This window comes from Cricetulus griseus, chromosome 2 (genome assembly GCF_003668045.3).
Source record: "Cricetulus griseus strain 17A/GY chromosome 2, alternate assembly CriGri-PICRH-1.0, whole genome shotgun sequence".
In the NCBI taxonomy this organism is placed as follows: Eukaryota; Metazoa; Chordata; class Mammalia; order Rodentia; family Cricetidae; genus Cricetulus; species Cricetulus griseus.
The window spans coordinates 211686751-211702008 of NC_048595.1; the positions used below are offsets into that span (position 1 = coordinate 211686751).

The 15258-nt window shown below is 41.3% G+C and overlaps 1 protein-coding gene across 5 annotated transcripts in view; it reads right to left on the reverse strand.

Moving 5' to 3' along the window:
• Positions 1–5691: 5691 nt before the first annotated feature.
• Positions 5692–15258, reverse strand: part of Kiaa1328 (KIAA1328 ortholog) — a 276897-nt gene continuing 267330 nt past the window's right edge. For 3 of the 5 annotated variants that reach the window (XM_035440239.1, XM_035440240.1, XM_035440241.1), the window contains one exon: positions 5692–10268. In XM_035440239.1, coding sequence (XP_035296130.1) covers positions 10064–10268 — 205 coding nt within the window. In that variant the 3' untranslated portion in view covers positions 5692–10063. The remainder of the gene's footprint in view (positions 10269–15258) is intronic. The other 2 variants (XM_027400590.2, XR_004768371.1) reach the window with 2 other exon arrangements.

Here is a 15258-nt window from a genome sequence, read left to right on the forward strand (position 1 = left end):
ATTAAAGAACTCATGGATCTCCTCATTCATGCTCAGAAAAAATTATTACGATGTAATAAGTCTGAATAGCATGAATTTATTATGATGATTTAACATTTCTAGCACTTGAGTTAAGAACGCCCCTCCATAAATAATCGTCCATGGAAAAATACAGAAAATTTACACAGATTGCCATTTTCCAATGCTGCATAAATCCAACAAACTAAAATCTCTTTTCACTTTTTGAAAAAGTGAGGATTCACTTCATCTCACCTGGGTAGAGCATGGTCTCCCTCATCTCAGCATCCTACTGGTCACCTCAGGAAAAATAAAAGCTGGCAAAGGTATAGAGAAAGAAAGGGTGGGGCAGCATTTGGGAAAACCAAAGAGGGGTATCCAGGTGGGATTCCACTGTGAACAATTGTACAGGAGTGTCAGTCAGTCAGTTGACAGACTATAGAAAAAGGGAGGTGTCAGCTTTCAAATGAGGGTGGTCTGGCCAGCCACCTTTTGCATTTCTTCTCTAACACCAGTACTGCTCCCTGCTTGCAAGCCTTTTGATTGCTCCATGTTCCAAGGAGACATGTCTCAGTGCCCACCTCATGTTCTTGAGAACTTTGACCTCATTCTGATTTTTCTCTGGTCAGCATTCGAGGGCTAGGTCAGCAGGTCAGGCATAAAACCTGTAGGTAGACTTATCACCTTCATGTTTATAAGGAATTTCATGAATTAATATTAATATGTCTGAAGCTCAGAAGGTATCAATAACTCACCTGGATATCTATTTCACAAATGGTGAGGCTAGCTTTTCCAAAATAGCATATATGTTAGTTTAGACACCTGGAACTCTAATAAGAAAAACAGTATCCAGTACAATATGGCATGATGGGTGGGCCATAACAAAGGCTCTACACTTGGAGCATGGCCAACCTTTTGATACTGCAACATGATTGTATGACTTACTATATACAATGTTCATGTTTGAAAACTGTACAATCAAGTCACACACAAAAGGGACAAAACCCCCAACAAAACAACTCAAAATGTTTTAGGTAAGTTTAGAATTTGGGCCACCTTCACAGATATCTTGACCACATGTGGCCCATGGGATATGAGTTTGACATGTCTGCAAGTCTTACTGTAGCCACGAGTACATGATGCCAGGAACATAAGGGAAATTTCACAAAGTGGTGACAACTTAGTCTCAAGTTATTCACTCAGAAGGATCTGGAAAGAGAAGTGCATCATTGGGCTGTGTCTAACAGCAGTGAGCTGCAGTGGGGAGCAGAGAAGACAATAGAGGTGGCTGAGGCAAAAGGAGGACATGGGCCAGAGACTGAGAGCCCTGATGTGTCTCTCTAGGGCTGTGCTCCTTGTTCTGTAAGTTCTGGGAAGTTCTTTGGAGTTTTAAGTATGGAAGTGATAAATCTTAAATTTGGAAGAAAATGCTTACTATTGCATATAAGGCATATAAGGGAGGGAACAATGGAGGTGGCCCAAAGCCCACCATCTCCAGCTCTCGACTCTAGCCCTCCTTTTCTGCTTTGTTGAGAGAGCTGCATGCAACCTGGAATGGTATCAAGACTGCAAAAGACTTGGGCCTGTTTCCTTTGATCCTTTCTTCCCCCACTCTCAAGTGCTTACTGGCCCATCTGTCCGATAATGATGGAGAGCTTACAGTAACATGCCAGGAACCATGCTGTGTTCCGAGTGATGAGTAAGTGTGGCCATCTCACTCTAGTCAGCTTTGTGGGTAGCCTTAAGGAGAAATCAGGGAAGGAAACAGCCATTACAGTACAAGTAATGAGAGGCTGAAGTAAGGCATAGAGTTGGGGAAGGCTGTCCCTTCCGGAACTCATGGTTCAGAGGGGCTGGAACACACTGCACAGGAAGAGAACAGGAGGAACGGGACTGCAGTCTAGAGACTGCAGCAAGTGAAATCACAGTCTTGAGCTGTAGGCTCTGAAGGGCAGACATCCAAGAGTCACAGAAAACTTAACTTTCCACAACCAGAGTGTAACATAGTAAGAAGACCTTGGGTAGCTTCAAGGATGATGGCAGAGGTGAGGTGCTTACTAGGTTCTGGGCTGAGCACACTGCATTAGCTCACACAACATTTATAATAACACTAAGAGGAGGTTCTAGCAGGATCCCTGCTTGAAGACAAGAGTGAGGCAGAGACAGTCTGTCATATGTCCATCGCATGCAGGCTCTCTGGGGTTGAAGTCCTAGAGAAGTACTGGCAGAGACGGGAAAGTGGATGGGATTGGAAAGTAGAAAATGCTCTTGATAGTTTGGATATCGACTCCAAATAGGAAAGAGAAGTAAAGCAAAGAGCAATGACTCCCATGCCCACCTCTGAGTTTGAACCACTCCTGATGACCTTGATGAATATTGCTAAACTTCATTCTCATTATTGAGTGAAAAACAATCAACTCTTTGTGTGCATAGATGTATATTTGTGTGCAGTTTCACCCGATAAAGGATTTAAGATGGCTTATGAGGAAAACCCTTATACTGAAATCAATTGTAAACTCTGAAAAGAAGCCCACTTCCTACAGATTTCATGAGATACAGAGCATAGCAAACTGCTGGTGTACAGCGAATGCTCTGTGAGCTGCCCGGGCTTTCCTGCACTCTACGTCACAGGGCCATGCTTTGTATTCTTTTTTCATTACATTGTGGATTCATATATTCTGTCTTGGGTAAACTGTTATTCCAAATCATCACACCACAATGACATAATTTTTGTCCTCTCCAGTTCTTCCTACCCATAATGTTTTCTGTGTCCTTGGTTGGTACGCCTATATACTCCATTTTTGGAATTAGTTTGCTCACATTTTATACCCATAATTTTTATTAAAATAGATTTTTTCATACAATATATTCTGGTCACAGTTTGCTCTCCTCCACATCATTCAAGATCCTCCCCATCCCAACCCAAATCCACACTCTTTCTCTCATTAGAAAACAAAGCAGGTAGCAATAACAACAACATCAACAAAGTCAAAACGCAAAACACCAAACAAACCACAATACTTGTGTATACTTCTTTCCTTTCTAGGACCCCATCTGGTTAAGACATGTGCAGGTTCTGTGCATGCTGCTTCAGTGCCTGTGAGTTCATATATGCATCGATCCTGTTAATTTAGAGGGCTTTGTTTCTTGGCGTCCTCCATTCCCTCTAGCTATTTCTGCCTCCTCTTCATACTCTGAACCTGAGGGATTTGATGACATCCTGATTAGGACTGCATGTTCCAAGGTCTCTCATTCTTTGTACATTTTCCAGTTGTGGGTCTTTATTAGTTCCCATCTGTTGCAGAAGGAAGCTTCTCTGATGATGGCTGAGCAAGACACTGATATATGAGTATAGCAGAATGTTGTTAGGAGTCATTTTATTGCCATATTCTTTTAGCAGATCAGTAGTGTTTCATTTTCCCCTAGGTTCATGGTCTCATGTTCTTGGCAGTGTCAGGCATGGATTCCATCTCATAGAGAAGGCCTTAAATCCAATCAGATAGTGGTTGGTTACTTCCACAACTTTTCTGCCACTATTGCACCAGCATGTCAATCGGGAAGATCACCACTGCAGATGGAAGGGCTTGAAGTTGGGTTGATATTTATCTTTCTTCTTTAGTATCATACAAAATCTGTTGAAATACTAGGAGCACTAGTCAGTAGGGATGAAGGATCTAGGTAGCTCAACTTCTCTGTGTTCAACGAGTTATGTATACAGATGCTATCGTCAGCAATATGGCCTTACCATCAGTTTGTGGAGAACAACCAATACCTTTGGCAATCACCTGGGTTCTTTGGGGGTTTCCATGGACCCATCTGGCCAACAATTCAATTAAATGTAACCCATTTATTATACCAGAAATTTCATTTGGTGGTGAGAGATATCAAGTTGGGGTTTTGCCTCCCCCATTATTTGGTGATTCTATTAAGATTTCTTTCCTTCTTTCCTTCCTTTCTTTCTTCTATCTACCTATCGTCTATCTAATATATAAACAATCTTCTACTATAGGTTTCCATATGCCCCTCCAGTGTGCATTCTTAAATTAAGCACAGATGCAAGTGTGTTGGATGTATAGATATACCAGTGAGAGAGTCCGTCCCCTCTCTATACAACTAACCAAGGTTACCACAACTTGACACAGCGACTGCCAGTTCTGAGTGAATACGTGATGCAGTGTGTGGCCTGTGAAGCTTTCATCTCCTGACATGTGACTGCTCATTTGTTCTTGCTAGAATAATGAAGCCTTTTCTTGGATTACCTGCTGGGCCTGAGGACCTATACTAAGAATCAGTGGACTTCAATCAGGTGTAAGCCTGCTCCACAGCTTGTGAAAATGTATCTATCTCCTATGCAGACCTCCTGAGCTTCTTTTCCTTTTTACTCCATTCTTCTTCCTTTCATGGGCAGATTTTTAGGGTGCTCAGGGTGGAGTGATCCAGATCAAATGTTCACAGCCCCTCCCACACACACTTTCTGGAAACCCTGCTTGCTCAGAAACCAAAGCAGATAGTCTTCTCCCCCCGCCCTTTCTTATGACTTCAAGTACACAGTTTAGCCATTATTCGTATATTACCTGGGAGTCAACTACCTCAATTTTAAAACATCTTCAACATTCCAAAGAGAAATACAAAGACTTTATCAGTCACTTCTCATCTCCCACTCCTAGGTGACCACTGATGGCATGTCTCTACAAATCGCCTATGTGGATATCAATGTAATGGTATCATACCACATGTGGTCTTTTATGATGTCATGCTTTCATTCAGCTTCATGTTTTCAATGTTAATCTATGTGGTAGTGTGTATTCATTTCCTTATTACCAAGTACTATTCTGGCATATGAATATACCATAATTTGTTTATCTGATTGTCAGTTGATGGACATATGAGTTGTTTCCATATCTTTTCATTTCTCCTGGAAACATCTAGGTATGGAATTGCTGGACCATTATTGAACTGTTTGACATTTTCAAACTGCCAGGCTATTTTCTCAAGTGAATGCACATTAATTTACATTCCTATCAGCAATGTACAAGGACTAATGAATACATCTTTGCCTCTGAAGTCCTTTCCTTCACTCTGTCCTTGAATATTAATGGGGCCTAGCACCTGGCTAACTCTCCTTGACATCCTTCTGTGAGAGAGCTGGCCAGAGCAATTTCTGACCTTTCTCTACTTCTTATGTCTCTCTTGAAGGTCTTGTTATTCATCAGTCAGTAGCATTCCAATTTCCTTTGGTATACATTCTTCTTCAGGAATTGAAGTCTTTCCAACTCAGTCCCTAGCACATGAATCAGTTATCTGGTCTACTTCCCCTAATTGTCCTATGGGTGAGTAAGCACAAGATCCAGACTTAGGAGGAATTATTAGGAAGCTTGATGGTAGTATATCAAATACCCTTCTCTCCAGACCTGTAAGTATACAACTAGAAGGTGACTAGGGGGACAGGGTGGCACTGACAAACTTCTAGTCTCTCTGTAGCCTGTGGCAACATTGTGACAGTGTCTCTGCTTCATGTCTCACCTGCTTTTGCTGGCAAGAAGCCTGAACATGACACAGAGCATGGATGGAGAATGGATAGCTTCAATCCTAGTCCACATAGTAGCAGCTGAGATACAACCTCCAACCTCTCTAAGGCTTTTCTATGTGTGTTAAATGATAATGTTATCTACAAAGCTCACTCAACATTTAGTAGACATTGAATAGGTGTTACTTTACTTATCTTTCCAGATCTTGTCTCCTCTAAAGGAGACTACCATTAACGCTAGAGGAACATTTAACAAGTAATCCCAAAGAATCTCAGGCTTTTCATTGTGTGGAGGTTAAAACTCCATTGTCTGCTATTTAGCATGCCCTTATTTGGGCCACCATCCAAATTGCACCTGAATGCTGGAATTACAGGTGTATGCACCACCACACCTGGCTCTTCACAACAGATCTGTATCACAGTCTTTTTGGTTTCATAGCTCATGCTGCTAACCACTTTCCTAGAGAGGGCAATAGTATCTACTGTGTAAAGTGTAAAGTCACTCAAGTACCCAAGAACACTGATAAAGATTTGAGTACCAGAGTTAGGATTTGGCAGCCTAGAACCAAGTAGCTATGCCCCCTTGGCAATATAAGTGACAGATCATTCCACTGGTCTCCAAGTACCAGCTTATTTCCTTCCACTAGAACTCTCCTCATTTTGGCCACTGTCTTTCAGAAGAAGTCTTTACTAGAGATACGATGTCTTCTATTATTTAGAGAAGCTGTTCATACCTGGAAATACATGTTTGTTTTTGCTATCTAAAACTATCATTTTAGACCATCTCCATGGTCTCCACGTCTGCAGGTTCTCTACAGCAGTCCATACAGTAGCATCAGTCCCTGAGGACTACCAATGGACAAAGTCCCTGAGGAGGAAATACATGGCTCACTCCTGACAGATGGAATTTCACTCAGTTATAGGTGAAATTCTTCGAAGAGTAGACAAAGATAGATACTGTGCTGCAGAGAAGATGTGAACCTGGCAGCCAGATCTGCCATTGACAGGATATGGGATCTTAGACAAGCTACTTAAAAACAAACAAACAAACACTTTCATCTTTAAAACAAAAGAGATGGATTTAACAGGCTCTGTAGCTGGCTACCGAGTGCTCAGACTGGGATATAATGGACTTACAATAGTGCAGACCGGAGAAGCTATGGACAATTCTGGATTACATGTTTTGTTTTTGTATGTCCACTTCAAAATTCAGGTGCTGCTAATGTGACAGAGATAAAAAGTAGGGGCTTGGGATAATAGACAACCTGGGCTACTTCTTTAGTGGTCATAAGGCCCTTATAAAAGGAGGCTGCCTCAACATTAGGGTAATCTGCTAGTCTTGTGCTATATAAGGAGAAAGACACCTGCCCTGTGGATGATACAGTATAGCCAGACAATTCAACCTTGTCAGTACCTGAATCCTAGACCTAGCCTAGTCTCCAGAAATATAAGAAACAAATACCCGGTCTTTGTAAATGGCCATGCCTCAGGTATTTTGTTGCAGCAATGTTGATGGATTAAAAGGAGGCGCTTATCTGGTTCTTAGAGTGTTTGTGGTAAGGATAACAAGGAGGGAAAATGTCTACAAAGCTGAAGCCCGAGAGGTGAGAAGTAGAGCAAAAATGTCAAGAAGCCACACAATTGGGTCACTAATCCATGAAAACGGTTCTCTAGCTGTCTGTTTATCCGTCCACTTAGGACGGATAATGGTTAAGGACCATTTTACGTATAAGCAAATGGCTTACTTATTTCATTTGCAATGTAAGAGAGGGCTGATTGGTGATTCTGCTCTCTGCACCTGAGCCTCTGAGAGGCAGCTGCCCAGAGTTCTTGTTGAGGTGGGGGTGACAGGCTGGACTGAAGGAAGCCAGTCAGGGTCTTTGGCTGTTTTGGGGGAACACAAGAGTGTGATCTTGGAACTATGAATCTATGCAAACCCTTGCTTGGATTTTTCAAGGACCTAAAACCCACTGGGCAGGACCACAACTATCTCTAAGTGATGTGATGTGTCTTTCTTGCTGAGATGCTATGGGGATGGACTCAATAGTGTGCTTAGATTGAACTATACATCCCAGAAACTACAGAACCTACTGAGTCCTGATGTCCTGGTGGTGGGAATGAGCTGGAGCTGCACTGGGACCACCAACTAGGATGTGGCACACTATTTCCATTTTTTCAAATGGCCATGCACTTCTGTTGTCCCAACAAACAACAAGGAGAGAATAATACTTTGATAATTTGGGGTTCTGCTCTTGCTTTAAAACTATACCCCACTGATCTGATGTTGTGAAAGAAAACAATTCATTATCAAAACCACATGAGGAAAACAGCTATATAGATTGTTTACCAAGTTACCACAAACATTTGTCAATGTTAAAACTAACATACTTTAGACAACCGTAGCAACTTCTTTTAGGCCCTTATCCCTCCCCTCTAAGATAAACCTGGTACTGAAGCATAGCCAGGGAAAAGTGGCTCTAGAGGAGACAGCCAGGTCTTCTTCATGACACCTGAAATGCTCTGGATGAGTCCCCCATCTTGGGTCAGGTCTGGAGAGACCCAAATGTGCCTCTTGGAAGGGGACTGGCCACAAAAGGTATTCCTTGATTAATCTTTTAATATCAAGCCCTTGGGCTTCACTTGGTGAGTCCAGTGAACATACTCTGGGTCCATTTTGCAAACACTGATTAGTTTTTCTCTTACAGGGTGGCAGTTTGCAATGTGGGCAATATCTTAGCTGTCACATTCACAGTGTATGTGCAGTCTTGCTTTGAGAAAACATCTAGGGACTGGCCAAGCAAGTCCCAACCAGCCACTGCAGGGAGCATTATCAGTAGTGGTCACATGGTTCCTACTTTCTTCCCATTCTTCTGTGGGATAGGCTACAATAGCTCAAGCCCAAGTACTCTGCAACAACACATATATCTCAAAGTAAATTTAATACAGATTAAAATGTTGACATATATCATTCAATTAGTAACAAAGCCACTAGGTTATATACATATTCCCTTCCTACCATCCTCATATTGCCACTCCCCCCTCCAATGCCTGAAGAATAGAGAAGCAACTGGCAGGGAGTGTGAAGCATGAAAATTGTACTCACTGATGCTCCCCTGAAAACTCATTTTTTTCCCTCTCTTACAAACTTCCCCTGTTGGTAAGGTGCAGAAGCAATTAAATTCCATTCACTGGCATGGCACCCAGAAAAAGTCCTTGATTTTTAGGGTGTTCATGACTTTCCCAAGGGTAAATAAGCTTCTTAAAGAGACCAGATTCTACTTCTTATTCTTCTGGAGACACATAATTTGGAGTAGCAAGAACACTGATGCTCAGAGGCACGTCTGAGGGATAGGTATAGTGAAGCTATAGGTATGTCTGCCACATACAGGATAGAGAGAAGGTGGTTCTGAAAACCTAACTGCCATTTCTGCCACTCCATAGGCATACCCTGAAAGTGTTTTCATGTTTTGAAATGGAACAAGTCTGTTCTAGTCATTCTCAGGGCAAATTTGAAAAGAAAATTGGAACCTGCAATGAACTTTCAACTTCCAAATGCAATGACTACAAGTAATTAGTCTTGCCCTTGTATTTGCCTCAGATGAAGAGTATGGAATTGAGAGTCTCAAAGGGGAGGGAGACTGGGTAGAATCAACAGGATTGAGCTCAGTCTGGAGAGAAAGGATTCCTATCTAGGCTAATAAGGATGCTCAGCAGAGCTTTCCTAGATTCAGTGTACCCAGGGGCAGTCAAACTAGGATACTACATCCTTATGGAGTGGGAAAGGGAAGAAGAAACCTGCCAACCTGCAGCTGCTGGGCACCATTCTTTCTCTAGAGCCGTCTTCCCCAGACACAATCATGAGGGAAGTTCACAACAACACCTGGAATTGGAGTCAACAAGAAATGTCCATCATGGGACACAGGTAGATTTCCCCAGGCAGCCATTCTCACCTGTGGTTTTAATGCCACAGTCTGGCTGGAAACTTCCCTCTAACCCACTGAGCTTTTTGGTGTAAGAAACAGCAATGACCATGTTGATGAGCACTATGATTCACATGTATTTGGTCCCAAGTGGTGGTGATATTAGGGTTACTAACTTCAGTTTTGGAGTGAACAGCCACACTTAGTGAGGAGAGAAAGGGTGAAGAAAGAAGACTCCTCCAGAAGTGGATACTTTCCTTATGAAAGCAAAGATCCAACTTTTTGCAGCAGTAAATTGAGAACACTCTTAAAATGACAGTAGATATCCATGGTGTCTGACATGTACTAACTATCCTAAATTTCTAATCTCTGTTTGGCATAGAAAAGATCCTATCCCTAAGCCCACCTCTTTTTAGCCTGTTTTCTGATTGGTCTGACAAAAACAACCCTGATTTATTAGAATAATTTCTGTATTAATACTGAAGAGGATGCCAGAAAGATAGGTCCCTGTGAAAGGAGAGATTTGGCTGCTTTGCAATTAAGTAATTTAACATCCTACATCAACATGTAAAGGAACCCAAATATTTCCTATGGAAATTTTGTAGCACGTGCTTCAAAGTCATATGAAAAATATGTCTTCCAGAATCTGATTCTCCTCCAGGTCTTCAGTGCTCTTGTGTGTCCCCACTCTCTTCCAGGTAGATTTCTGAGGGCTAGGTTGGAAAGTACTCCACACTCCTGTTGCTCTGAATGGATGGGGCTGAGATTTAGAAGCAGAATTTGGGCCCAGAGACTGAACCAAATCCAACAGAGATGTCTCATACCTGTAAGACAGCCCAGACAAAACAGGATCAGACTATTAGAATACAAGGAACCAAAAGTGTAGACACAGGTTTCTGTCCTACTGCTATTTGGTCCCAAGTAAACACACAGAGGCTAATATTAATTATCAACTGTTTGGGCAATGGCTCAGGCTTCTTATAGGCTATCTCTCTCTTAACAATTAGCCCATTCTACTAATTTGTGTATCTCCACATGGTCTTGGCTTACTGGTGATGCCTGAGCCTCTTGCTTTCTTGGCAGCTACATGGCATCTTTTTCTGGACTCACTCTCTGAGTTCCTCTTCTCAGAATTCTCCTAATCTGGTAGCCCCATCTATATTTTCTGCCTGGCTACACCCTGCTTGTTCATTGGCCAAAAGAGCTTTATTCATCAACCAATAAGAGAAACATATATTCACAGCATAGAGAAAGACATCCCCCATCACAAAAGCCCTTCATAGATGCCCAGGGCAAGAGTTTGACCACAGATTCCATCAAGGGGAAACTTTAGGGAAAAATTCCCCAGGAAGGGTTTGAGCACAAGGCCCCTACTACTATCTGTAAGTTTTATTCTTCTGCTGATCCCACCACTCCTTCCTAACTCAGGACGAGAGACTGTAGAATAGGAAGAGTAGTCTTGATAACAGTGATGATATCACTTATGCCAAACTAGGCTGAGGCAGGCAGTGGCTTCATCTCCTGCTGTTTGCAAGCTTCTCTGCTGCAGGACAGAAATGCTGAAGCATTCTACATATGTTCTTTATGACATGGAAGTAATACACGTCACTTGTGTGGGACAGATTAGACCTCCAAGAAAAGGAGCACTCATAATGCTTACCCACTGAGCAAATGGGTCTTTAACATATTTGGACTTATTTTCTTATTTTATGGATGAGGAAACTGAGGTCCAGAAAGAAGAGTCAAGTGGTTTGAACCAAGGCCCCTTTGACTTCCTAGAGTAGTATCTTCAGTTTTTCTATGAAGACCAACAAATACAACAGTGGTAACATTGGCCTTTAATCCTAGCATTGGGGGGCAGAAGCAGCTGAGTTTGAGGCCAGGACTGTCTATACAGTCAGTTCCAGGCCAGCCAGGCCTACATAGTGAGATAATATTTAAAAATGAATAATAAAACAAAGACAGCAAAAGAGAAACACTGTTGCCTGGCTATGTATTACTTTGTTATAACTAGGCTATTAGTAGCTGAAAGCATGCTATCTTTTTCTCCAACAAATTAATCTAATATACCAATACCCATCTTTATAGATCTGCTGTTGTTATAGAAATTCTATCTCAGTGAAAGAAACATGAAATCATGGTTTACATTGTGGGAGATGAATCATAAAGTTTGTGGTGGGCAGGGAGCAGATTGCTCCTCATAGCTAATTTCAATTGCACTTTTGCTATTATAAAAGTCCAAATAACTTGACAAGGCCAAAGACAGCAAATTCCAAAGTTCACTTTAAAGAGAAAACTGAGAACCACACAATTTAGCAAAGAACTATTTATGCCACAAAGAAAAATGCAATTGAATTCCTATGTGATGTCATATTAAGTATCAGAACCGTATCTTTACCAGCTCACATTATGTGAGCTAGTGGTTCAGTGTGTTGAAATAACATGATAGAGACTACAAAGTTATTGCTTGGTCTGTGGCTGTTTGGTATCTGAATAATAATAGGACACATCACTTACCCAGATTCACAAAACACCATCCCTTGAAACATATGGTCTGTCAGTGTTTTAGCCACAGACATGAATTCCATTACTTTTGACCCTCACAGAGCCACTACTCCCAAATTTCCTAGGTACGTAGCTGACTTTAAGAGCTTCATTGTGGCAGTGTGATGAGCAAAAATCTTGCTTGGTTTGCTCTGCCAGTCCCATCCTTGTCTGTGATGGTGTGGCACTAATTCTATTCCTCTAGAGCTAGACATAGGGTTAGATAGACCTAAATCCTATTCTCCATTTGTTTGCTCCTGAACAAGTAAGATCAAACTTGAAAGGCACAAACTTGAGAGGACACAGTCTATGCTAATTTGACTTGGCTCCATACTATAAATTTTAGATCCAGTCTGACAAGGTGTGGTGGAATAGCCTGAAGACAAATTATTTCTAGGTTCATTCCATAGGCTGTCCTGGATGAGAACTTCTCCATAGGCTACCTCCATGAGAAGCATCCCTCCTTAAGTGTCCCTGAATGAGAAGCCCCTCCCAATGCTGCCCCAATGAGATGCCCCTCTTCATTGGGTGTGAGTGATGAGAAACACTATTCCATAGGATGCTCCTGATAAAAGCATCTCTACATTTTCTGCCCCAAACAAGAGGAACCTCCCCAAAGGCTGTTACAGATGAGACATGATGACAGAGATTTTCTTTCCCTTTCTGATGTTTTGTGATTTCATTAGACCTCTCTGACTTTCATTCATAGCACCAGCCTTGCTCTTCTCCTGCCAAGGTTCAGTCCTTAGCTCCCATCTCTTAGGTGATTTTATCTACTCATGATCTTTGTTAGGATCTACATGTAAATGACTACTGAACACAGACATCAACATTGGACTTAAGTTCCAGAATCACACAGTCAATTGATACCTGATACTTTTACTCAGATTCGTAAGAGGAATTTCAAAATATCCAAAACAGAATTTTGCATTTTTATATAATCCTACTCCTTTCCTTCAATCTAGTTGTACAGGTTAAAATATCTGCTATGTTATCTGTGCCAGAGAGACGGCTTAGCTGTTAGGAGTATACTGCTCTTACAGAGGACCTGAGTTCAGTTCCAAGCACCCATGTGGAGCAGCTCACAATCACCTGTGACTCCAGCTCCAGGGAATCCAATGCTTCTGGGCTTTGCAGGTACCTGTGCTTATATGAACACACACACACACACACACACACACACACACACACACGCACGCACGCACGCACGCACGCACGCACGCACGCACGCACGCGCGCACACACACACACACACACACACACACACACACACACACACACTTATAATTAAAAATAGTAGAAACAAATCTTTAAAAACCCTGTTATCCTTGATTCCTACCTTCAGTCTGCATGTGTTATATCCTGTACTTAGGAGGTCCTTCCAGATCTTTCTGGCTCTATCCATCCATGAATGGCTTTGTTTACATATCACCTCCTCAAAGCTGACCTTCAAAACTACTATCATTTCATATATACTTTGTCTTACGACAATTTATTTCCGTTAAATTACTTAAAATATAACTTACATAAGTATGTTATAATTATCTTTATATGCACACACATATATTTTTATTGTTTGTCTCCTTCAACTATATGTGATTCATTCACATTTTGCGGTCATTGGAAAAGATCACCACAGGCCAGTTTAACATGTACATACTGTTTTGCCTTATAGTTTTTTTTAAAACTTATTAAGAAATATTTTCAGACTTGTAGCAAAAATAAATCTCAAAACTACTCAGTGTTCTATAATAGTTATCAAAGGAGACTTTTCTCCCTCAGGAAAAAGTCAGTGTCAGTTCTGAATTTACATAAAAATTACCCTTCCCCCCAAAAGCCTTGAGCACTGCTAAACCCATGAACTACTGTCACAGGTCAAGGTATCTATCCTTTACTTCTGAGAAGAAAAATCATTGACCTGAGGGCATTAAAATCTATGAAAACAAGTGAGTTTTACCACCAGCACTATTGATTCAATAACACAAAGTAAATTCAAATGCTTCCCTTTAAATTATCCACTGCTGAACAACACAATGAACAACCGTGAAGTAAATGCTTTACATTTTCACAAGATCTCTAAGTTTGCCTAAGCAAGGCCTTCTCTTTTTCATGTAGTCACTATCAGTTGTAGCTCATCAGACTCCCCACAGGTTATACTGAATTAGTGCTGTCTCAACTGTTTTGAAAATATTGTTGTCTCTGTTCCACACAAGCCATCTAAAGAGGATAAATATTTAGTCACTGTCACTATCGCCAGTGGAACACTCTTAACATTGGCCATGCCAACAAGACTGAAAGAAAAGCATCATATAACTTGCTTCTCTGACCAATGATGCCTCTCTTTTAACAGCTTTATATACTCCAAGAGCCCTTGCTTTAAACACACATCACATCACATCACATCACAAGACTTGTATTCAGCACAGCTGCCAGCTAGGTCTCCTCACACTCAAGTCAGAGAATTTGGCTCCACTGAGGTTCCTGAGCTGTGGTCCTGAAATGTAATTGTAGGGTTAGCCTCATTTGTTTGCCTTCCAGGGATAACTGTCCTGTGCTCTGTTACAGACTGTCTGAAAACTGTTGTTTATATATATCTCATGGTGTTCGCTGCTTCAGGTGAGAAGACAGTCTAGTCCCTGTTACTCCACCTTGCTTGGAAGCAGACATTCCTGATAAAGATCTGCATTTGAATTAAAAATGACTTAAGTGCATGATTAGAGAAAAGATCTCTTTCTTGTGATACTATGGTTTTGCCACAGAGACATTTGACCTTGTCTGCAAATGTTCATGATTTTGCTTGCCATTACTTTTGGGAACTGATTTAGGATTGAATTCTGGAGTGCCAGAACCTAATATTTCTCGGAATAACCACATTAAAGTTATAATTAGAAATACACTTGATAATCATGTAATGACAGTCCATACTTGTAGTTACCCAGGAAGAAAAAGGACAAATATGGTATTTGTTCAATGAAAGAGATCTCAGTGGCAAATAATCAAGTTTTAAAAAGATGTATATATGTAATCCAAGTGGAAAAGTTTAACTAATAGAGGCACCAGTGTACAATACATAGTAGCCATAGCACAAATATAACAATCCTAGTTTATATGTGCTTACTACATAATCAAGCAGAAATATGTAACCAAGTTACTCCTTCAGCAGATTCCCACAGCACCCAGCACAGGAGGGGCAAGAGCAGTAGAATGGTGGTAACCCACCATGCCAAAGGGGAAAAGAAATGCTTCCATTCAGAAATCAAGTTTAGCTCT